At 38.6% G+C, this 20,759-nt stretch overlaps 1 protein-coding gene across 1 annotated transcript; it reads left to right on the forward strand.

Annotated features, from left to right (window-relative positions):
- The first annotated feature begins 2,510 nt into the window (after positions 1-2,510).
- On the forward strand, positions 2,511-20,063 carry RRH (retinal pigment epithelium-derived rhodopsin homolog). Its single transcript, XM_043438822.1, has 7 exons — positions 2,511-4,873; positions 11,751-11,941; positions 13,925-14,024; positions 14,559-14,712; positions 15,613-15,781; positions 17,838-18,016; positions 19,485-20,063. The coding sequence occupies exons 1-7, from the start codon at positions 4,744-4,746 to the stop codon at positions 19,597-19,599; spliced, it is 1,038 nt and encodes a 345-aa protein (XP_043294757.1). The 5' UTR covers positions 2,511-4,743; the 3' UTR covers positions 19,600-20,063.
- The last annotated feature ends 696 nt before the right edge of the window (positions 20,064-20,759 follow it).

A 20,759-nucleotide genomic window follows, 5' to 3' on the forward strand; every position in this document is an offset into this window, starting at 1 on the left:
GGGCCAGGGTTTTTACTCTTGTTCTGTAAAAGACATAGTAACCACCAAAGTGACTATGGTATTGTCCTAAGGACAAATAATACACAGTTCCTACACTTTAACATTAAAAAAAAAAGTCTAAAATGGCTGTGTAGAAGTAGTGATAGGTTGTAGACAAACCACTTTTGAGGTTTTCTTCACCTTTTACCTTGGGTATATCTATTTCAGTCACTCAGTTCAGTTACTCAGTTGTCTCCAGCTCTTTGCGACCCCACGGACTGCAGCACGCCAGGCTTCCCTGTCCATCACCAACTCCTGGAGCTTGCTCAAACTCATGTCTGTAGAGTTGGTGATGCCATCCAACCATCTCATCCTCTGTCGTCCCCTTCTCCTTCCATCGTCAATCTTTTCCAGCAACTGTCTTTTCTAAGGAATCAGTTCTTCACATCAGGTGGCCAAAGTGTTGGAACTTCAGCATCAGTCCTTCCAATGAACAGTCAGGGTTGATCTCCTTTAGGATATACTGGTTGGATCTCCTTGCAGTCCAAGGGACTCTCAAGAGTCTTCTCCAACACCACAGTTCAAAAGCATCAATTCCTTGCCGTTAAACTTTCTTTATAGTTCAACTCTCACATCCATACGTGACTACTGGAAAAACCATAGCTACTAGATGGACCTTTGTTGGCAAAGTCATGGCTCTGCTTTTTAATATGCTGTCCAGATTGGTCATAGCTTTTCTTCTTAGGAGCAAGCATCTTTGAATTTCATGGCTGCAGTCACCATCTGCAGTGATTTTGGAGCCCAAGAAAGTAAAGTCTCACTGTTTCCATTGTTTCCCCATCTATTTACCATGAAGTGATGGGATCGGACGCCATGTTCTTAGTTTTTTGAGTGTTAAGTTTTAAGCCAGCTTTTTCAGTTCTCCTCTTTCACTTTGATCAAGAGGCTCTTTAGGTCCTCTCGCTTTCTCTCATAAGGGTGGTATCATCTGCATATCTGAGGTTATTGATATTTCTTCCAGTGATCTTGATTCTGTTTTGTGCTTCAGCCCGGCATTTCACATGATGTACTGCATATAAGTTAGATAAACAGGGTGACAATATAAAGCCTTGACGTACTCCTTTCCCAATTTGGAACCAGTCTGTTGTTCCATGTCCGGTCCTAACTGTTGCGACTTGACGTGCATACAGACTTCGCAGGAGGCAGGTAAGGTGGTCTGGTATTCCTATTTCTTGAAGAATTTTCCACAGTTCGTTGTGATCCACACAGTCAAAGGTTTTGGCATAGTCAATAAATCAGAAGTAGATGTTTTTTTCTGGAATTTTTTTGCTTTTTCTGATCCAACGGATGTTGGCAGTTTGATCTCTGGTTCCTCTGCCTTTTCTAAATCCAGGTTGAACATCTGGAAGTTCTCGGTTCATGTACTGTTGAAGCCTGGCTTGGAGAATTTTGAGCATTTGCCAGCATGTGAAATGAGTTGCAATTGTGCAATGTTTTGAACATTTTTTTGGGATTAGAATGAAAACTGACCTTTCCAGTCCTGTGGCCACTGCTAAGTTTTCCAAATTTGCTAGCATATTGAGCGCAGCACTTTCACAGCATCATCTTATAGGAATTGAAATAGCTCAGCTGGAATTCCGTCACCTCCAGTAACTGTTCGTAGTCATGCTTCGTAAGGCCCACTTGACTTCTCATTCCAGGATATCTGGCTCTAGATGAATGATCACACCATAGCGGTTATCTGGACCATTAAGACCTTTTTTATATAGTTCTGTGTATTATTGCCACCTCTTCTTAATATCTTCTGTTCTGTTAGGTCCATATCATTTCTGTCCTTTATTGTGCCCATCTTTCCATGAAATCTTCTCTTGGTATCTCTAATTTTCTTGAAGAGCTTGCCAGTCTCCCATTCTATTGTTTTCCTCTCTTTGCAGTGATCACTGAGGCAGGCTTCCTTATCTCTCCTTGCTATTCTTTGGAACTCTGCATTGAGATGGGTATATCTTTCTTTTTCTCCTTTGCCTTTCACTTCTCTTCTTTTCTCAGCTATTTGTAAGGCCTCCTCAGAGAACCTTTTTGCATTTCTTTTTCTTGGGGATGGTTTTGATCACCGCCTCCTATATAATGTCAGGAACCTCCATTCATAGTTCTTCAGGCACTCTGTCTATGAGAGCTAATCCCTTGAATCTATTTGTCACTTCCACTGTGTAATTGTAAGGGATTTGATTTAGGTCATGCCTGAATGATCTAGTGGTTTTCCCTACTTTCTTCAATTTAAATCTGAATTTTGCAGTAAGGAGTTCATGATCTGAGCCACAGACAGCTCCTCGTCTTGTTTTTGCTAACTGTATAGAGCTTCTCCATCTTTGGCTGCAGAGAATATAATTAGTCTGATTTCTGTATTGACCATCTGGTGATGTCCATATGTAGAGTCGTCTCTTGTGTTGTTGGAAGAGGGTGTTTGCTATGACCAGTGCGTTAGGCATTAGCCATCTTTAAACTTTTATTTCCACATCCTATTTTTCTTTTTTTTTCCTTATAGTAGTTCTTCCTGGGTTATTAGGTTTTTTTTGTTTGTTTGTTTGTTTTTTGTGGCTTCTCTGAATGGCATGTGGGATCTTAGTTCCCTGACCAGGGATTGAATCTGTACCCCCTGGACTGCTAGGAAGTCCCTAGGGCATTTGGTTTTGAATCTAGTTCATATGTTTTGGGAACCTAACTAATACATTTTGTATTGTGATATCACTGAGTTCCATTGTAAAAGATACTTTAATAGTTATTGACATATTAAATCTTTTGACTTGTTAGCTGAATGACTTTCTGAGTGCTTGCATCATGCTAAAATGTACTTGTTGCCATAGCAATGAAAAGGTTTAGTGGAATACAAGCAATATTACCTGGTATCCCTGAGCATTTGGGAAGAGTTATGAAAGAAGGACTGATTTTAGGCCAGTTAAAGTTTATGAAATTGAAGAATCATGAGCTGTGTCAACTTAACATGCTTATAGTTATATTTCTTAGTATTCTAAGCCTCATCACAATATAGTTTTTCCATGTGACTTATGAAGGAAGCATAAAAAATTATTTAGAATGTACCTATCACACTCATAATCTGTAAAACTTTTATCAATAGCAAATAGTTAACTTTGGAATTATGTTTCTTCAGTTTTTATAAACAGAGCTAATTATTTCTGGAAAATTTAAACGGGTGGTACAATTAACTAGGCATAATCCTTTACAGAAAAGATAGGGACTATGAACAAAAGTAAACTCAAAACGTTTTGAGTGAATAGTGATTGCAAAAATTAAAAAAAACAAGAAAGAGGAAGACGTGAAACCTAATAACCCATGGTTTTTAAATGGTGAGGTCATTTTAGGATTAAACGTTCATTGCTTTAGGGTTGTTTGAAAATATTTTGATATTGGAAAACTAATGAGATTCACTTTTCTAGTATACTTTTCACAGTATTACTATATGTGTCATAAAAATTTGAATACTAGTAGCTGTAAGATCTGGGATAGATGAGCCCACCTGGTTTCAACTTCTTCAGTTTATTCAAGAATATAGCTGAAAATTGAGGCAAAAGGATTATGTTGTGTCCCCTTCCTGTAGGCCATGCTAAGATTATAGAATTAAGTAGGTAAATATAGCCCTCTAGTGGTTCTGTTATATACTTACACTGTTAACTTTGGTGCATCTATCATTTTTCTACTGATTTTTAGGAATTTCACTATTGAGTAAAATCAGATTTTTATAATATATGGCATAAAAAATTACGAAGGAAAAAGATGGTAGGGATATCTTATTCTAACAATAAATGTTCATTAGATTATCATCCACTTATGTAACACACTTTTGGAGTTAAGATAATCCAGAATATTAGAAATGCTCTGTAGTTTATGAGATGAATCGTTCACTCTAGATACTTTGCTGGTCTATGCTATGGTTATTAACCAGATAACAACTGACGCATATCAAAATGTAGGGTAAATGAACTGAGGTGGATTATGAAGTAGATCATGCTATATCTGTGCTTTGAAATATATAGTTATTAATAACGTAGATTTAGGTTTCTTGACCTGGAATTTATGGTATAGCTTTAGGGGAAAACAAATTGAAGAATTATTTTGTATATATGTAACTCCCCAGTTTTTGAAAAGAATGGGGTTAAAAGTGGAGGAAACCTTAAACAGTTCTATAACTGTTTCTATAAGCAAAGAAAAAGAATATACTCAAAACAATTATTATCATCAGGAGAGTGAAATTTGGAAGGTAGGAGGGAGATTACTTCTTTATCTCTAATGATTTAAATTGTTGTGAAAAAACAAAAGGAACTGAAATGGAAAACTTGAAAATCAACAGAAAACAGTCACCTTAACCTGTGTAGTTTTAGAGGACTAATGGTGACTCTTTATTTCCAGCAGAAATTAGTTAATTCAGGTTCTGATCTAATTTTCTGAGTTTGTTTATTGTTTAAATGGGATGTGTGCACTTGATAATCTCCTTGGATATAAAGCTGATGCCCAAATTGGTTAAAATGTATGTTGTTTGGTATTTCTCTTTATTTTGCTAGTAAGCTTTTCCCTTCTTCTGGGGATTAAAATCCTTTCTTCTTTAGCCCAATTAGATTTGTTAAAGGAGAGCCTCTATGAAAAGGCCCTTCTTTGAGGTCTTTAAGTGGAAATGGAAATTATTGGTTCTGAAAATTTTTCTCTCACTGGCTTTTGAAACATTTCGTAGATGTTGAAAGCTCATTATGAAGGATGTCCCAATATCTTCACTCCAAAATGCTAAGGAATAATTTAGCCAACAGTTCAGACTTTAAAAATGAAAATGGCTCTGTCTTTTCACAGACCGAACACAGCATTGTCGCAGCTTACTTGATTACCGCAGGTATGGATGTTCACTCCATTAATGGTTATTTTGCTTTTGAATGAGTGAAGAAAAGCTGAGGTTTTTAGCATAAGGTAGTAGAAGAAGCATGGGTTCAGAGATAGTGTTTCAAGTTCTGTACTGCTGGCCAACCTCGACAAGTCACTTATCCTTTCTCAGTTGTTGTGCTCATGTGATAAATAAGGATAATACTTGCTCTTCTTCCTGGCTGTAAAGATCAAATAAGAAAATGTAGGTGAAAGGATAAATGGAAACGTTGTTAATTGTGGTTAATCTAACAAGTTATTTTGAATTTTGATAGACAGTGAGATGGGGCTGAGAAAAGTTTTCTAGAAAACAATCGTCTGTATGTTTGGTTATTATATTGTCAAATGAATTTTTATTGGGGGAGAATGTGCACTGTGGCAAAAGTATATTTTTATGGCATTTATTATTCTCATACATACTTTCTGTAGTTTTGTCATCAGTGGTGGAATCTAGTTCAGATTGAAAGATCCTGGAAAGAAAATTAGTTGTAAAGAGAGCAGACTGTGTTATCATTGAGGACTGAGTTTGATGATTGAGCTCGTTTTTGAATGCTGTATTGGAAAACTGAAATTTGGTTTTCTTTTTTTTTCTTTCTTTTTCTTTTTTTTTCTAAAATCTTTTCTTTCTTCATAAGGCCTCTTTTTCTATTAAAGATTTTTTTAAAATGTGGACCATTTTTAAAGTCTTTATTAAATTTCTTACAATATTGCTTCTGTTGTTTGTATTTTAGTTTTTTTGGCCGCAAGCCATGTGGGAATCTCATCTTCCCAACCAGGGGTTGAACCCTTAGCCTCTGCATTGGAAGGCAAAGCCTTAATTAACCACTGGCCTGCCAGGGAAGTCCCTTGAGGTCTCTTTCCTTGGATATGCTGACTATGTGTTATTCTATGCCTTCTGACTTTTAGTCTTGTTTCCCCATATTATCTATTACAAATAAATGCATCCACAAAGCTTTTGTCTGTTAAACGTACATATACTTTATGGAAAGGACTGTACTTGGTGCCATCAGGGGAGGCAGCTGAGAGTTTGGGGTCAGATGGAGGTTTATTCCCCTTTGTGCATGTGTTACAGTTCCAATTTTAAAAGCAGTCTCAAAGAATCAATTAAAGGAGCCCTCCCAGCCCTGCCATAGGTCAGTAAAAATCCTGACCTAGCTCTGAGAGGTGCGATGCAGCAAAACCTGACTAGACCAAAAACATGGCCCCCTCCAGCTTGGCACACTGCCCAGCTCCCTTCTTAATGAGTTAGAAACTCCCACCATTAGCAGTAACAACCCAGAGAGAAGACAAAAATCTCCAGAAGGCTGCTGTGAAGATGTGTAAGTTGGCTGGCAAAAGAAGGCAGCTTCCCTAGACAGCATCCTCTCCCATACACGTAAGCAAAAAGTTAGCCGGATGCCACCTTGGCCTTTTCGGCAGAGACACGTGGAGACCACGGCAGAGAGCAAAAGCGGGTAAATTCCATTACCCAGGAGGTGGACGCAGGGCTCAGGGCGCCCAACACCACCCCTGAAACTCAGAAAATAGAGAAGGAATCTGGGGCAAGGGCAAAGAGATTGAGAGCCTCCCACGCGGTTTTGTGATTGGTCTGGGTGCACAGTAACACCTCGGAGGGGGCTTGGGGATGGGAGCAAGACCTGAGTGAACTGAGGCTGCAAAGAAGCGATGGACTGGCTTGAACAGGGTTCAGAAGGCCATTCTGGGGAAGCCGGGGGCCCAAACTCAGACCCATGCAAGTCCCTCGCCTTGACTCCAACTGCTGTGCAAATGCTTCTTGCCTGAAATTTGGTTTTCATTTTTTAGTCTCTTTGTAGCAGGGAGCATGTTCCTTTATCTTTTTGTTCTTCCATTTCATATCTATAAAATGGGGATAAGAATAAGCTACCAGTTGGGATTGTTGTGAAAAGTAAAAAAAATAATGCACAGACATACCTAAATGATATATACAGTATATGTTGGACAAATACTAATGAATTTTAGAAGTAACTCTTTTATTATTTTTTGGATTGACTTATGAAAAATTTCAAGTATATTCAAAAGTAGAGTAAAAGCATAGCAAATCCTACTATACCCTGTTTATTCTTTATAGTTGCTTAATTTCCCCATTATTCACAGAGTGTCACTTCTCTGCTAGAAACTGTGGTTCCTCAGTTAATTTTCATAAATTTTAGTACATGCTAATAACTCTTTCATTTGAATACCTCTGTATGATAAGTCCTGGGTGAGTTCTGTTTTCTTTTTTTTCCGGTGCTGCAACAAAAAATTGAAAACAAGATGCTACTTAATGAGATAATCTCCTTGTCACAACTGTATAGGAATACTTTGTATACAAACTTTTGGTTTAGTTAGTTTTTGGTAGATGACCAAGAAAAGCTATCTTTTTTGATCTGGTTACAAAAGAAGCATGCAAAGAAAGTTTCCTGTTAAGAAAATGCTCTCTCTTGTTATTCCTGTAACCACAGTAACAGTAACAGTGGTCTTACTGTGGCAGTGAGGACTCTGCTGCTGCTGCCACTACCGCAGCCACCGTCACCACTACCGCCCCTAAAGTTAGTGTTTGAGTGCGTGGTATGGACCAAGCACTGCTGTAAGCACTTACCTGTACGGAGTAATTCATCCTTAAACTAATTCAGCAAGTGAATTCGTCTTATTTTCTCCGTTTATACTGGTAGATTTTAAGTACCTTTCCCAACACACACATCTACTAAGTAGCTACACCAGTACTGAACTCAGGTTCTTTGGCTCTAGAACCCTCATGTAAAATCACAAGGATCAGTTTTAATGTGTATGTGTTGTATTTTTAGCAGGTGAACTGAAGTGAGCATATCTTACCTCATTATGCTTTTGTTGAAATGTTTATTGTTCTTTGGGCTCCCAAACCTCTACCTTTAACAAAATTCAATTAAACCAAAACTATGAGGAAAAAAATTTAGTCAAAGCATTTATTTCATTTGCTACTGTTACAAAAAGCCTATTTTTCATTTTGAATTTCATTTTTAATTTAATAGTTCTCTGGATTTTAGCTGTTAAAACTTTTACCAACTTAAGCTCTCCCTTTTTTCAGTTTATGCTGGGGGTTAGAGGGCATGGTGAATTAAGGATCTGAAATAGATTCATTATGGGTGCATTATAGGATAAAGGGTGACAGATAATAGGCTGAGAGGATGACTGCAAAGCAGCTAATGAAGGACCTAAGCTGTGAAGGCAGTAGGGGGCCACTAAATGACATGGTCCAATATGTGTTTTAGATATATGCTGTAATGGTAGCTAACAGGCCAGGTGGGGCACCCTAGGTAGGAGTTATGGTAAAGGTTAAGAAGGCTTCTGAGGAGGAAGTAGTGGCAATGGCGATAGAAAGAACTAGAATTTAGAGTCTCTGGTGGTTGGAGTTGGAGACTGGGGGAGAAGGTGAAGGAGCATCAAAGATGACAACTAGGTTTCATTTTTTTGGACCACTGGATAAATGGTGAAGCTGTTCACACCTGGAGAAGAACATGCTTGGGACAGAAATGAAAATCTCTGCGTTTAGTTTTAGAGAAGTCCCATAAAAAGCTGGACACATGGGTTTGAATTTTATGAGATTGATCTGGAAAGTATCAGCATATAGCCTTGACTCTGAAATCACTGAGTATATGTTGAATGTGAAAAGAAAGAGGTCTAGGACAGAAACTTGGACAATGTATATGTTTAGTAAGGTAGAGATGAAGAAAGAAGGACCATGAAGTAGATTGAGAAGGATCTCCGGAAGAGATTGGAGAAGAGCCACAGAAGTCAAAGGGAAGCTAAGTGAAAGTGTGTTAATTGCTCAGTTGTGTCTGACTGTTTGCAACCCGTGGGCTGTAGCCCACTGACAATGTAGAGCACCATTGACAGGGTGCTCTGTCAATGGAGTTCTCCACGCAAGAATACTGGAGTAGGTTGCCATGCCCTTCTCCAGGGAATCTTCCCAACCCTGGAATCAAACCCGTGTCTCCTGTATTGTAGGCAGATTCTTCACTTCTGAGCCACCAGGGAAGTCCCTAAGTTAGGTAAACTTAGACCTAACTACTAAATAATCGGTTGTCTACTCATCAGAAAACATGGGTTCCCTTGGTCGCTCAGTCAGTAGAGTCTGCCTGCAGTACAGGAGATGTGGGTTCAATCCCTGAGTCAGGAAGATTCCCTTGGGGAAGGGAATGGCTTCCCACTCCAGTATTCCTGCCTGGAGAATCCCATGGAGAGAGGAGCCTGGTGGGCTATAGTCCATGGGGTCTCAAAGAATCAGACATGACTGAGCAACTAACACTTTCACAGCTAGGAAATAGAGCAGAGTGCTTGAGACAGCTGAAGAGAAAATAAAAGGACTAACCTGTTTACCTCATTACCCCCATAATATCTAAAACTACCCCATAAGTACAGTTACTTTATTCTAGTTGCATACTTGGTAGGCAACAAATTTACTACACTGTATTTTAATCTGACCTTTTTTTTTTTAAGTTTTCTTTTTTTTTCCCCCAATTTATTTTTATTAGTTGGAGGCTAATTAGTTTACAATATTATAGTGGTTTTTGTCATACATTGACATGAATCAGCCATGGATTTACATGTGTTCCCCATCCCGATCCCCCCTCCCACCTCCCTCTCCACCCGATCCCTCTGGGTCTTCCCAGTGCACCAGCCCTGAGCACTTGTCTCATGCATCCAACCTGGGCTGGTGATCTGTTTCACCCTAGATAATATACATGTTTCGATGCTGTTCTCTCAGAACATCCCACCCTCGCCTTCTCCCACAGAGTCCAAAATTCTGTTCTGTACATCTGTGTCTCTTTTTCTGTTTTGCATATAGGGTTATCATTACCATCTTTCTAAATTCCATATATATGTGTTAGTATACTGTATTTATATGGTCTTTATCTTTCTGGCTTACTTCACTCTGTATGATGGGCTTTTAAAAAAATCAACAAATCTGTTACTAACCAGAAAGATTCTTCAGTTCACTAAACTTTTTGGAGCTACAATACTGGATGCAAAAATAATGAGCCAAAGAATCATCAAATTTGATATCATTGTGTCTTAATTATGCTTGCATAAATAATAGATATTAAGCAATATGAGTTTTAGTTGTCTGTTTATTAAATAAATCTGCTATATGTCACATACTCAACATAGAAGTCATTAGAAGCCTGTAATTTACACAGGAAGATTAGGAATATATAAGTTGAATAATGTAGCATCACATAAGATGAAGTATAATATAGACAAGTACTTTGAAAATTTATTAGTGATGAGAGGATACTATGAGGAAGACATGACTTTGAGGGCAGAATCAGGCTTGAACAGAATTTTGAAGAGTGGGTTGCATTTGGATAGGTAAAGGAGTAGGGTGTTCTAAGTGGGAGAAATGAGAGTTGAAATTTACCACATGCCTGGTGTATCTGATAGATAAGTAGATGGAGGGCTTATTTGACAAGTGTGAACATTTGCTTAGAGAAGGTAAAAACAGTTTGAAGCAGAGACTGGGGTATCAGGCTGAGACATGTGAACTTTTATCCCACAGACGTTGGGGAGTAAACTGAGAAGAGTCTTGGTTAATTCTATGTTGTAGCAAGCTTGTTCTGCCAGCAGCATGCAAGAGGAAAAGAACAGGAACCTGGAAGATTAGTATAACAATGTTGAACGGAAGTTTTGACCAAGGTGCCAAATATATTAGAAGTTCTTCCTTAGCTGATACCTCTGTGTGTTGGTACTTGGAAATCTTCCCTCTCTCTGGCAATAGCTGGGTCTGCTCACCAGAGTTCTCTTCATGATGGTGAACACCCTCTATTCCTTTTGTCCTTTACCCCCTGCTCTAGCCCCTTGGAGTCTGGTAATGGCTCTACCCTCTCTCAGTTGTTAGGACCTAGTATGGCTTACATCTGGCTGATGGGAAATTTATTCATCAGATGGGGGTGTTAAGCAGGCTAACATTCACATCCAGTCTACTCAACAATATTTCTCATTGTAAATTAATACATTGGCATTCAGATTAAGAATTTCAGTCATCAGTCTACCTGAATCCAGCCAATTCTGGGGCACTGAAAACCTTGAGTCTCTGGACCTGCAGGGCTAAGAGTCGGATCCTAGACTGGAAACTTCACCAGTTTGATGTGGCCTGTGAGCTTTCTCAGTGGATCCGAGAGACAGCTTGACTTCCTCTCTAGCTAGCTAAACCTTGTGTGCATTCTCATTTAGGGATGTACGTGTATGTGTGTGTGTAATCAGATTTGGACATGTTAAGTTTTAAGTAATATTGAAACAGTCGTATGATCTTACATACTGTAGATGCTTAATAAATGTTTAATGGCAATGAGTTGTATGAAAAGGGATGAGGGACTGGAGCGTATTTCAGGAAGAGAAAGTGACAGAAGTGCTGTTAGGATAGAATGATGGCTGATGCCTGAGAAACAGTAGAGAAAGAAGAGCCTCCATCTTTAAGAAGGAGGAGAGGAAATTAAGCTGCCAAAGGGTCATACACACACACACACACACACATATATATTAATATCTATATCCTAAAAATCAGCATTGGTGGTATCGTGGGAGTCACTTCAAGGACAGAGTGATCAATAGTGATATCATTAAATGCCAGCCTTTGGTGCTGGTTTATACAAGTGGCAGATTCTTTGTGTTTTGATTTTTATATTTCTATTTTCTCAAGAGTGCTGTGAAAATATTGCAACGAGTTTGAAGAATAGCTGGAGCTCTTCCTGTAAATGAACCAAAACCGATTTGTGAATTTGCTTTGTTTCTGAAGGAATTTAAATATTAATTTTTATTTTACTTTTGCACATTCAAATTAAGCAAAGTGTGTGATTTTTTTTTTATGTTCTCAGGTATGATAAGTATTCTCAGCAACATAATCGTTCTAGGCATCTTCATTAAGTTCAAGGAACTTCGGACACCCACAAATGCAATAATCATCAACCTGGCTGTTACTGATATAGGGGTCAGTAGCATTGGCTACCCCATGTCTGCTGCTTCAGATCTGCATGGAAGCTGGAAATTTGGATATGCAGGATGTCAGGTATCAGAGATCCTTAGAATCAAAGCAAAATGAACTAGATTAAGAACTTGTAAGTTTAAGTGTCTTTACAAAATCAAATAGTTTTATGTAGCATAATAGATATGGTGCTCTTATTGAAAACAGCTTCAGGAGCAACTGGGAAATATATTCTTTAATAAGAGAAATGAAAGCAGTAGCCATCATCATATTTTCAAAATTTCCCCAACCTAAAGGAAAAAATTAAACTAGCAAAAAATTAGAAATCAGCTAGAGAAGAAAAGTGAGATTTGCATATCCAAATAAAAACTTGCATATTGCAAATTCCAAAAGAAATACTCTGCTTTCATTTGAAACAATAAAATATTTAATGACTATATCATAATGTCTAAATAATATAGTTAAACTACAAGTTATTGATTTTTTCCTGTGGTAAGTTCTTTATGAGAATTGCTGGTAAATATATCTACTATAACTTTTACTGACAAGAAAATAAATTAATATAGTTTGCAGTAATGACTTTTGGCCCAGTTTTTTAGAACTGTTTGCTGTTTTAAGCTATATAGCTATAGAGAATAAAATGGAAATGGTAGAGAATAGTGAATACCCATTTATGCATCAATAGATTTTGTTAAATCTTGGTGTTTCGCAATGTGACCTTCAGGTTGTTTGGGGCTTCTTGCTTTTTGTTTTTGGTTGTGCTTCAGGGCTTGTAGGATCTTTGTTCCCCAACCAGGGATGGAACCCAGGCCCTGGCAGTGAAAGTGCAGAGTCCTAACCACTGGACCTCCAGGGAATTCACAAACAAGGCTTCAATAAATGTTCTCATACATGTCTCTTTCTGTAGTATGAGAGTTTCTTTAGATACATTACTAGAAGAGGAATGGTTTGGTTCTAGATAGCACAACTTCAACTTTATCAGTTGTGGCCAAATTATTCTTCAAAATGGTTGTGGCGAATTATGAGAACTTCTGTTGCTCCACATTTTCGCCAGTGCTTGGGATGGTCAGACTTTTAAATTTGTAGTGTTATGATGGATGTAAAATAGTATCTTATGATTTGCATTTCTTTCAATATTTGATGTGATTGTACATCTTATGTCATAGATGCTCTGGTTTCCTCTTGTATGAATAGCCCATTTTTCTGTTTGTCTTTTCCCCTTAGTGAATTGTTTGTCTTCTGAATACCAGGCTTTTGTTGGTTATATGCACTGCTCTTGATTTATGATTTGTTTTTGCCCTCTGTAGAGTATGTCTAGAAGTTTTAAGTCTTAGCTTTTTAAAAAAAGCTTATTTTAATTAATGAAGTCCCAGAATGTTTTCTATAAGTACCTTTATTAAGCCACTTACAATTTGACAGTAGATGATGTATTTTAGGAGAAGGCAATGGCACCCCACTCCAGTACTCTTGCCTGGAAAATCCCATGGACAAAGGAGCCTGGTAGGCTGCAGTCCATGGGGTTGCTAAGAGTTGGACATGACTGAGCGACTTCACTTTCACTTTTCACTTTCGTGCATTGGAGAAGGAAATGGCAACCCACTCCAGTGTTCTTGCCTGGAGAATCCCAGGGACGGGGGAGCCTGGTGGGCTGCCGTCTATGGGGTCACACAGTGTCGGACACAACTGAAGTGACTTAGCAGCAGCAGCAGCAGATGTATTTTAACATTAGTAAAATAGAAAATGGGGCTTCCTTGGTGGCTCCATGGTAAAGAATCTGCCTACAGTGCAGGAAATGCAGGTGCGATCCCTGGGTTGTGAAGATTCCCTGGAGGAGGAAATGGAACCCGCTCTAGCACTCTTGCCTGTGAAATCCCATGGACAGAGAAGTCAGGATACAAAGAGTTGGACACGACTGAGCGACTGAACACACACACAAAATAAAAAACACTCAATGTATTTATTTACTGTTCAATGTATTTAAAATATATTTTAGCAATGGGATAAAAGTATAAATGTCTCTTGGGAGGGTGTGTAGAATGGTGGAATCGTTCCAATTTTGATTTTCAGATTTATGCTGGGTTGAATATTTTTTTTGGAATGGCAAGTATTGGATTGCTCACGGTCGTGGCTGTGGATCGATACCTGACCATCTGCCATCCTGATGCAGGTACAGCACTTTTCTCAGCTTTTTCAATGAACCCATTTGCCTCAGTTCTGCTTGTCACACCTTCAACTTCAAATGTATTAATAAATGTAATGACTGGTGACATGGTCAGCTCTCTTTCTCTGATAATCCTTGATTGGAAATTTCAGTGGTTTTCTATTATACCTAGAATAAAATTCAAATTTCATAACACGGCCTCCAGGACCCTGTGTGTTCTGACCTCTGACTACCTTTGCAGCGTATCCTGGGATCTTGTCACTTTGGGGTTCTGGAGAAACCCTTTCCCAATTTGGGGTCTTTGCAAATGCTATTTCCCTAGTGTTTCTCCCTGCCTATCCTCTGATTCATCATTTTATCATTCAAGTTGCAGCTTAAATGTTATTTTTTTCCAGAATATGAATTCATAGGTTTTGTGTGAACTAAAGTGCTCTGTAAAGAATCTACTTGGTGATAATTTTGAATAATCAGTTAAAACAAGATAAAGATATGAATCACATCATTGGGAAATGATTTTCTATTCCATGTATTTGTTAATAGGAAGAAGAATGACCACCAACACTTACGTCAGCATGATTCTGGGGGCCTGGACCAATGGCCTGTTGTGGGCTTTGATGCCCATCATCGGGTGGGCTAGTTATGCCCCAGATCCTACTGGGGCCACCTGTACCATAAACTGGCGGAAAAATGATGTGTAAGAAACGTATATTCAGTTTATGATTAAATGCTTCTAATGCAGACACATTTTCACCATTTCAAATTTAACCTCAGATCTAATGTTTCTCATATAGAGTGTGGCAAAGGGTTTCCTTGGTTTAGATGATGTGATTCTGCGTAGAGACGAATTGAAAAACATGAATTATGTTAAATTGCAAGGACAGGGCATCCCTTTGTCTCCCTGCTCTGTTCCCTCCTTTCTATCCTTTGGCAGCAAAGGGGATACAGAGCATCCTTCTGATAGCTGCACCTTAGAGGTGGGACCTGAGGGGGAAAGGACTGTTGGTGGAGTTAGACAGTGTGCAGTTCTGGAGAAAGCCCGGGCTTTCTTTTCTGCTGATAAAGCATCTTCTGAGAATTACACAGCAGAAGCACAGTCACTGCAAGGATTGCTTACTCATCAGCGATGCTCTTCTATGTTTACTAAGGAAAAGAAGGTAATTTAGTTCATTAAAGGAAGTGAAAGATTACTCAGAAAAGTAAACAGAAAATTTCTCTCAAACTACATCTAAGTCTAAACATTTTTCTGTACAGGGTCCAAAAAAAATATTTTAGACTTTACAGGCAAGGCTGTCTCCATTGCAACTATTCAACTCTGCCTGTGGAAGCAGCCATAGACAGTAAGGAAATGAATGTGGTTCCAATAAAATTTTATTTATAAAAATAGGCGACAGTCTGGATTTGCCCACAGGTCATAGTTTGCCAACCCCTAGCTCGAATGAACTAAAAGTCAAATGTACCTCCTAAGCTGTTTACTAATACTAGACGATGCCAACATTACTTCTGGTAATTATTCTGTTTCCCTTCCCCTATTTAATACATTAGATGAGTAGTGATTTAATGTCATGATTTAATTATTTCCTTTTCTTACTTTCAGGTCTTTTGTTTCTTACACCATGATGGTAGTTGTGATAAATTTTATTGTGCCCTTGACAGTGATGTTTTACTGTTATTACCATGTCACCCAATCCATTAAACATCATGGTACTAATAACTGCACTGAGCACCTCAACAGAGATTGGTCAGATCAGGTAGATGTAACAAAGGTAAGGCATTAAAATCCTTAAAAAAGTTTTGTAATCAAGCTTCTACATGGACATGGTTCCTTGACCCTGTAGTCATCTCTCCCCAGCTCCCAATTCTTATTTTCTGGCTCTTTTTTCTAGTGTTGGCCTCCATATTTCTAAACAATGTGCTTATCTGATATTTCAGGTATTTTTGTTTGCTGCTACTTCTTGATTTCCTATTATGGAAAAAGACAATTTCTCTTATAGCACCATCTTTTCCTTCTCCCCACCAACATCTCTCTCTCATCTTGTCAATAAAATGTTAATATTTGGCTAGATGAAGAGTCAATTTTACATTATTGTGATTATCTAAATTTCATGTATTGCAGATCTCTGTAGGGCTGTATGATTTATATTTCTTTTTTTTTATACAACTGTTCCCCCTTTGGAGTTAACAGTTCATTCCTTTTCTTTTTTTTTTCTTGTCTTCTGTCCATCTCTCTCCCCTTCTCTTCTTCTCTCCCTCTCTCCTCCCCCTCCACACCCCCTCTCTCTATAGCTTTGTTTCCTGACTGTTCTGTGTGAAGATGAAGTGATTTTGGAAAGTGGAAGCATTACTCACTCAGTTGTGTCCAACTCTTTGTGACCCTATGGACTGTAGCCCACCAGACTCCTCTGTCCATGGAATTCTCCAGGCAAGAGTACTGGAGTCGGTAACCATTTCCTTCTCCAGGGTGATCTTCCAGCTCAGGGACGGAACCCGGGTCTCCTGCACTGCAGGCAGACGATTTACTGTGTGAGCCCCCAGGGAGCCCTGACTGCCCCGTGCGCCTGTCCCCAACGCGTCTCTAAGTAACCTGTCAGAGCTGCGGTGTCCTCTCAGCATTTTCGTAGGCATCGGAGACTAAACTGACTTTATCCTTTTCTTAGAGTCATCCTCCTGGCACCCCCAGACCTCTTGCTCCAGATTACATTGGCTCCTCTTTAAGATGACTACCTAGAAAGCCAGTGTCCCCACATCTCCTTTATCATAAGCTGAGAATGCCGTTGGCCTGTCTCCTGGATCAGATCACCTGTTCTCTGGATTGCGTGTCTTCCTTTTTGTTTTGTTTTTGTTTTTGTTTTTTTTTGGTTGATTTTCTCACAGTTGGTGGAACACATCCCTTGACAGAGTCCTGAGAATGTTACATGGAAGTAAAATTTTTAAGATTTGGCATGCCTGAAAATGTCTTAATGCTCCTATTATATTTGATTGATTGTTCACTTAGCATAGAATTCAAAGTAGAAAAATGATTTTCAGAGATTTTTGAAAGCATTACTATATAGTCTCTCAGTTTTAGGTGTTGCTGTTGAGAAGACTGACAGTTTACTGGTGATCTGTGTTCTCTCTGGAAGCTTGTGATTTTCTCTGTGTCTCCAGTTTTCTCTCTGAAATGTCATGCTGATGTGCCTTGGTATAGCTCTTTATTCACCCATGTGCTGGATACTGGGTGAGTGCTTTCACTGTTGAGACTCAGATCTCCTCTTCTGGGAGCTTCCTTGCATTATTTCTCTCATGAATTTCACTTCCCTTTTTGTTTTCTCTATTTTCTTTTCCTGGAACTATTTTTATTTGGGTATTTAATCTCCTGGACTTATCTTTTAATTTTCTTAAATATTCTCTCCTACATTGTCTCTCTTTGGGGTTTTGTTTGTTTGTCTCGGTTTCTACTTTCTGAGAGATTTCCTCAACCATGTCCAAGACTGAGATTGGGTGAGGAGATGCTCAAGCCTGGATTGTAAAATTTAAGCAAGCACTGAAAAGCTCAGAAAACTAAAAAAGGTAAATCCAGCTGTATTCTCAGGTCACCAACAGAAAGAGGGCATTCTTTACATTCATGGACCAGTCCACCCATTTCACAAGCTCCAGTTATCATAGCTGACTTTAGGTACATTAGCAGAGTACAGTGAGGGGAAAATTTCAGTTTTTCCTCTGTCTTCAACATCATAAACTTATTCAAGTTCCAATCCAGATAATTTTTCATGCAGTTTTAGATATACTAGCTATTTTGATATTTTAGTTATTGGGCTTGGTGAATACTGATTTCTTTTACAGATGTCTGTGATAATGATACTCATGTTTCTGGTGGCATGGTCCCCTTATTCCATCGTGTGCTTATGGGCATCTTTCGGTGACCCAAAGAAGATTCCTCCCTCAATGGCCATCATAGCTCCTCTGTTTGCAAAATCTTCTACATTCTACAATCCTTGTATTTATGTGATTGCTAATAAAAAGTAAGTCATGTCTAAAATGTTCCTCAACCAAAAAAAAAAGAAAAGTATATACAGAATAAAGAATGTTAGAAAGGCAACGGATAATGTTCTAAATTTTGGGGGGAGGTAAATGACAGAAACTCACTTCAGATGAAATTAAGAGTTATTTGCTTCATGCAACTGCAGAAGCATTCAGGCCCTGAAATGTCTAGGACTCCAGTTCTTGACAGACTCTTCCCATATGGAGGTGAGATAATCATGGGTGATTCAAGACCAAGTTCCACCAGCTAAGCATCCCCAAAAATGCAAGTTTCATCTTTGATGGCCCTCTGGCAGCAATGACCCTGGAAGGCTGTTAGTGAGCTCAGCTTGGTTCCTATGGTTACCCTATTCAAAATATATGTAATCAGTTTTGCAAAGAAAAGAGTGATTCTATTAGTGGAAAGTGGACAAAGCAAGGCCAATTGGCTTCCCTACATGGGTAGCATAACTGTATATTTACTAGAAGGAAGACATATCATTCAAATGCAAGAGAAAAATTCATTGTTGACATAATAGGCTTCAGGATTGTGTAGTCACCGAGGATAATGGAGAATCTTCCTTTTCCCCTTTTGTTGAGCCTCTGAGCAAGGATTTCTTTCCTGCCTCCTCAGTGCAGCTTTTGTTGTTTAGTCGCTAAGTCGTGTCTGACCCATGGGCTGTCCATGGGATTTCCAGACCAGAATACTGGAGTGGGTTGCCATTTCCTTCTCCAGGGGATCTTCCTGACCCAGGGATCGAACCTGAGGCTCCTGCTGAGTCTCCTGCATTGCAGGCAGTTTCTTTACCCTTGAGCCTCTGGGTGGGGCAGCTTAGACTACTTCATTTTCTGTAACTGCTTAAAGGTGGATTGAACCAATCTACCTTGCTTAAATATTTGACCAGAAAGTCTCTGTAGATGTGAAGTACTGATAATTTGATTATGGATTGCCAGTGCTGCTTCTGTTAAGCTTATATATTTATGAACATGTTTGGGAAAGCAACTTTAGCCACAAGTATATGAAGAAACATAAAAACTTTTAAGATCAAACAGACCACATAAGAAGAATAAAGAACACATCTTAAATTTAGAGTCTTTTGGTAGTTCTTTTGGAAAGGTCAGGCATTAAACTGGCCTTTGCTCATTAGAACAAATGTCTGAAATACCAATCCTTAGTTCAAGTAAATGATTCCTTGCAACTGACATTAGAAGTGTCATCTTAGACATAGTTATTGATTTTTAATAAATGTCTTCAATGTTTACAGTCAATGGTACAAAATTGGTCTTTAATTGTACTGTATACTTTATAATACATTTATAAAGGGTCTTGGTAGGATATGTTAAAGTTGGAAGCAGAAATTTATTTGGAGATGCTAATTGGCACTAGTGGCCTCTTAGTCATATTTGAAAGTTCTTTAAACATTCCAAGTCATCATGGGATAATACCAGATTTTCCCTTTTGTATTATAGGTTTCGAAGGGCGATGCTTGCCATGTTCAAATGTCAGACTACCCAAGCAATGCCTGTGACGAGTATTTTACCAATGGATGTACCTCAAAACCCACTGACTTCTGGAAAAGTCTGAAATAAGAGGAACTCACACATTTATCAAAACATTTTCTTTATTTCTTTTTTTTTTTGCAGTGGTTTAATTTCATTTTAAATGTGAGCTCATTTCAATCAAATACAGACATAGAATATTGTCTTAATAGACTATAAATTTCTCAAGTGTAGTTTATAGTTCTTCTGTTTGTGCACTGGCTACCATTGGGAATGTTTCACTATTTCCTTATATGTAAACATATTACTCATCTAGTTTGATGAATAGAGGCACATGAGATTAAGACCTCTTCTCTTTCTCCTTATTATGGTATGTATTACAGTGTACCAATGACCTGCTGTCTTGCTTGGTTCCTCCACTAGATCAGAAGCAACTGCTATTTTAATTTTCAGTTCAGTTCAGTTCAGTTGCTCAGTCATGTCTGACTCTTTGCAGCCCCATGAACTGCAGCATGCCAGGCCTCTCTGTAATTTTAATGTTAGAATAAATTAATAGTAATAATAGTTATTATCATAAAAAAAGAGAGTTCCAGAAAAACATCTATTTCTGTTTTATTGACTATGCCAAAGCCTTTGACTGTGTGGATCACAATAAACTGTGGAAAATTCTGAAAGAGATGGGAATACCAGACCACCTGACCTGCCTCTTGAGAAACCTGTATACAGGTCAGGAAGCAACAGTTAGAACTGGACATGGAACAACAGACTGGTTCCAAATAGGAAAAGGAGTATGTCAAGGTTGTATATTGTCACCCTGCTTATTTAACTTACATGCAGAATACATCATGAGAAACACTGGGCTGGAGGAAGCACAAGCTGGAATCAAGATTGCCGGGAGAAATATCAATAACCTCAGATATGCAGATGACACCACCCTTATGGCAGAAAGTGAATAAGAACTAAAGAGCCTCTTAATGAACGTGAAAAAGGAGAGTTGGCTTAAAGCTCAACATTCAGAAAACTAAGATCATGGCATCTGGTCCCATTACTTCATGGCAGATAGATGGGGATACAGTGGAAATAGTGGCTGACTTTATTTTTCTGGGCTCCAAAATCACTGCAGATGGTGATTGCAGCCATGAAATTAAAAGACACTTACTCCTTGGAAGGAAAGTTATGACCAACCTAAACAGCATATTAAAAAGCAGAGACATTACTTTGTCAACAAAGGTCCATCTAGTCAAG

Source organism: Cervus canadensis, chromosome 19, assembly GCF_019320065.1.
Source record: "Cervus canadensis isolate Bull #8, Minnesota chromosome 19, ASM1932006v1, whole genome shotgun sequence".
In the NCBI taxonomy this organism is placed as follows: domain Eukaryota; kingdom Metazoa; phylum Chordata; class Mammalia; order Artiodactyla; family Cervidae; genus Cervus; species Cervus canadensis.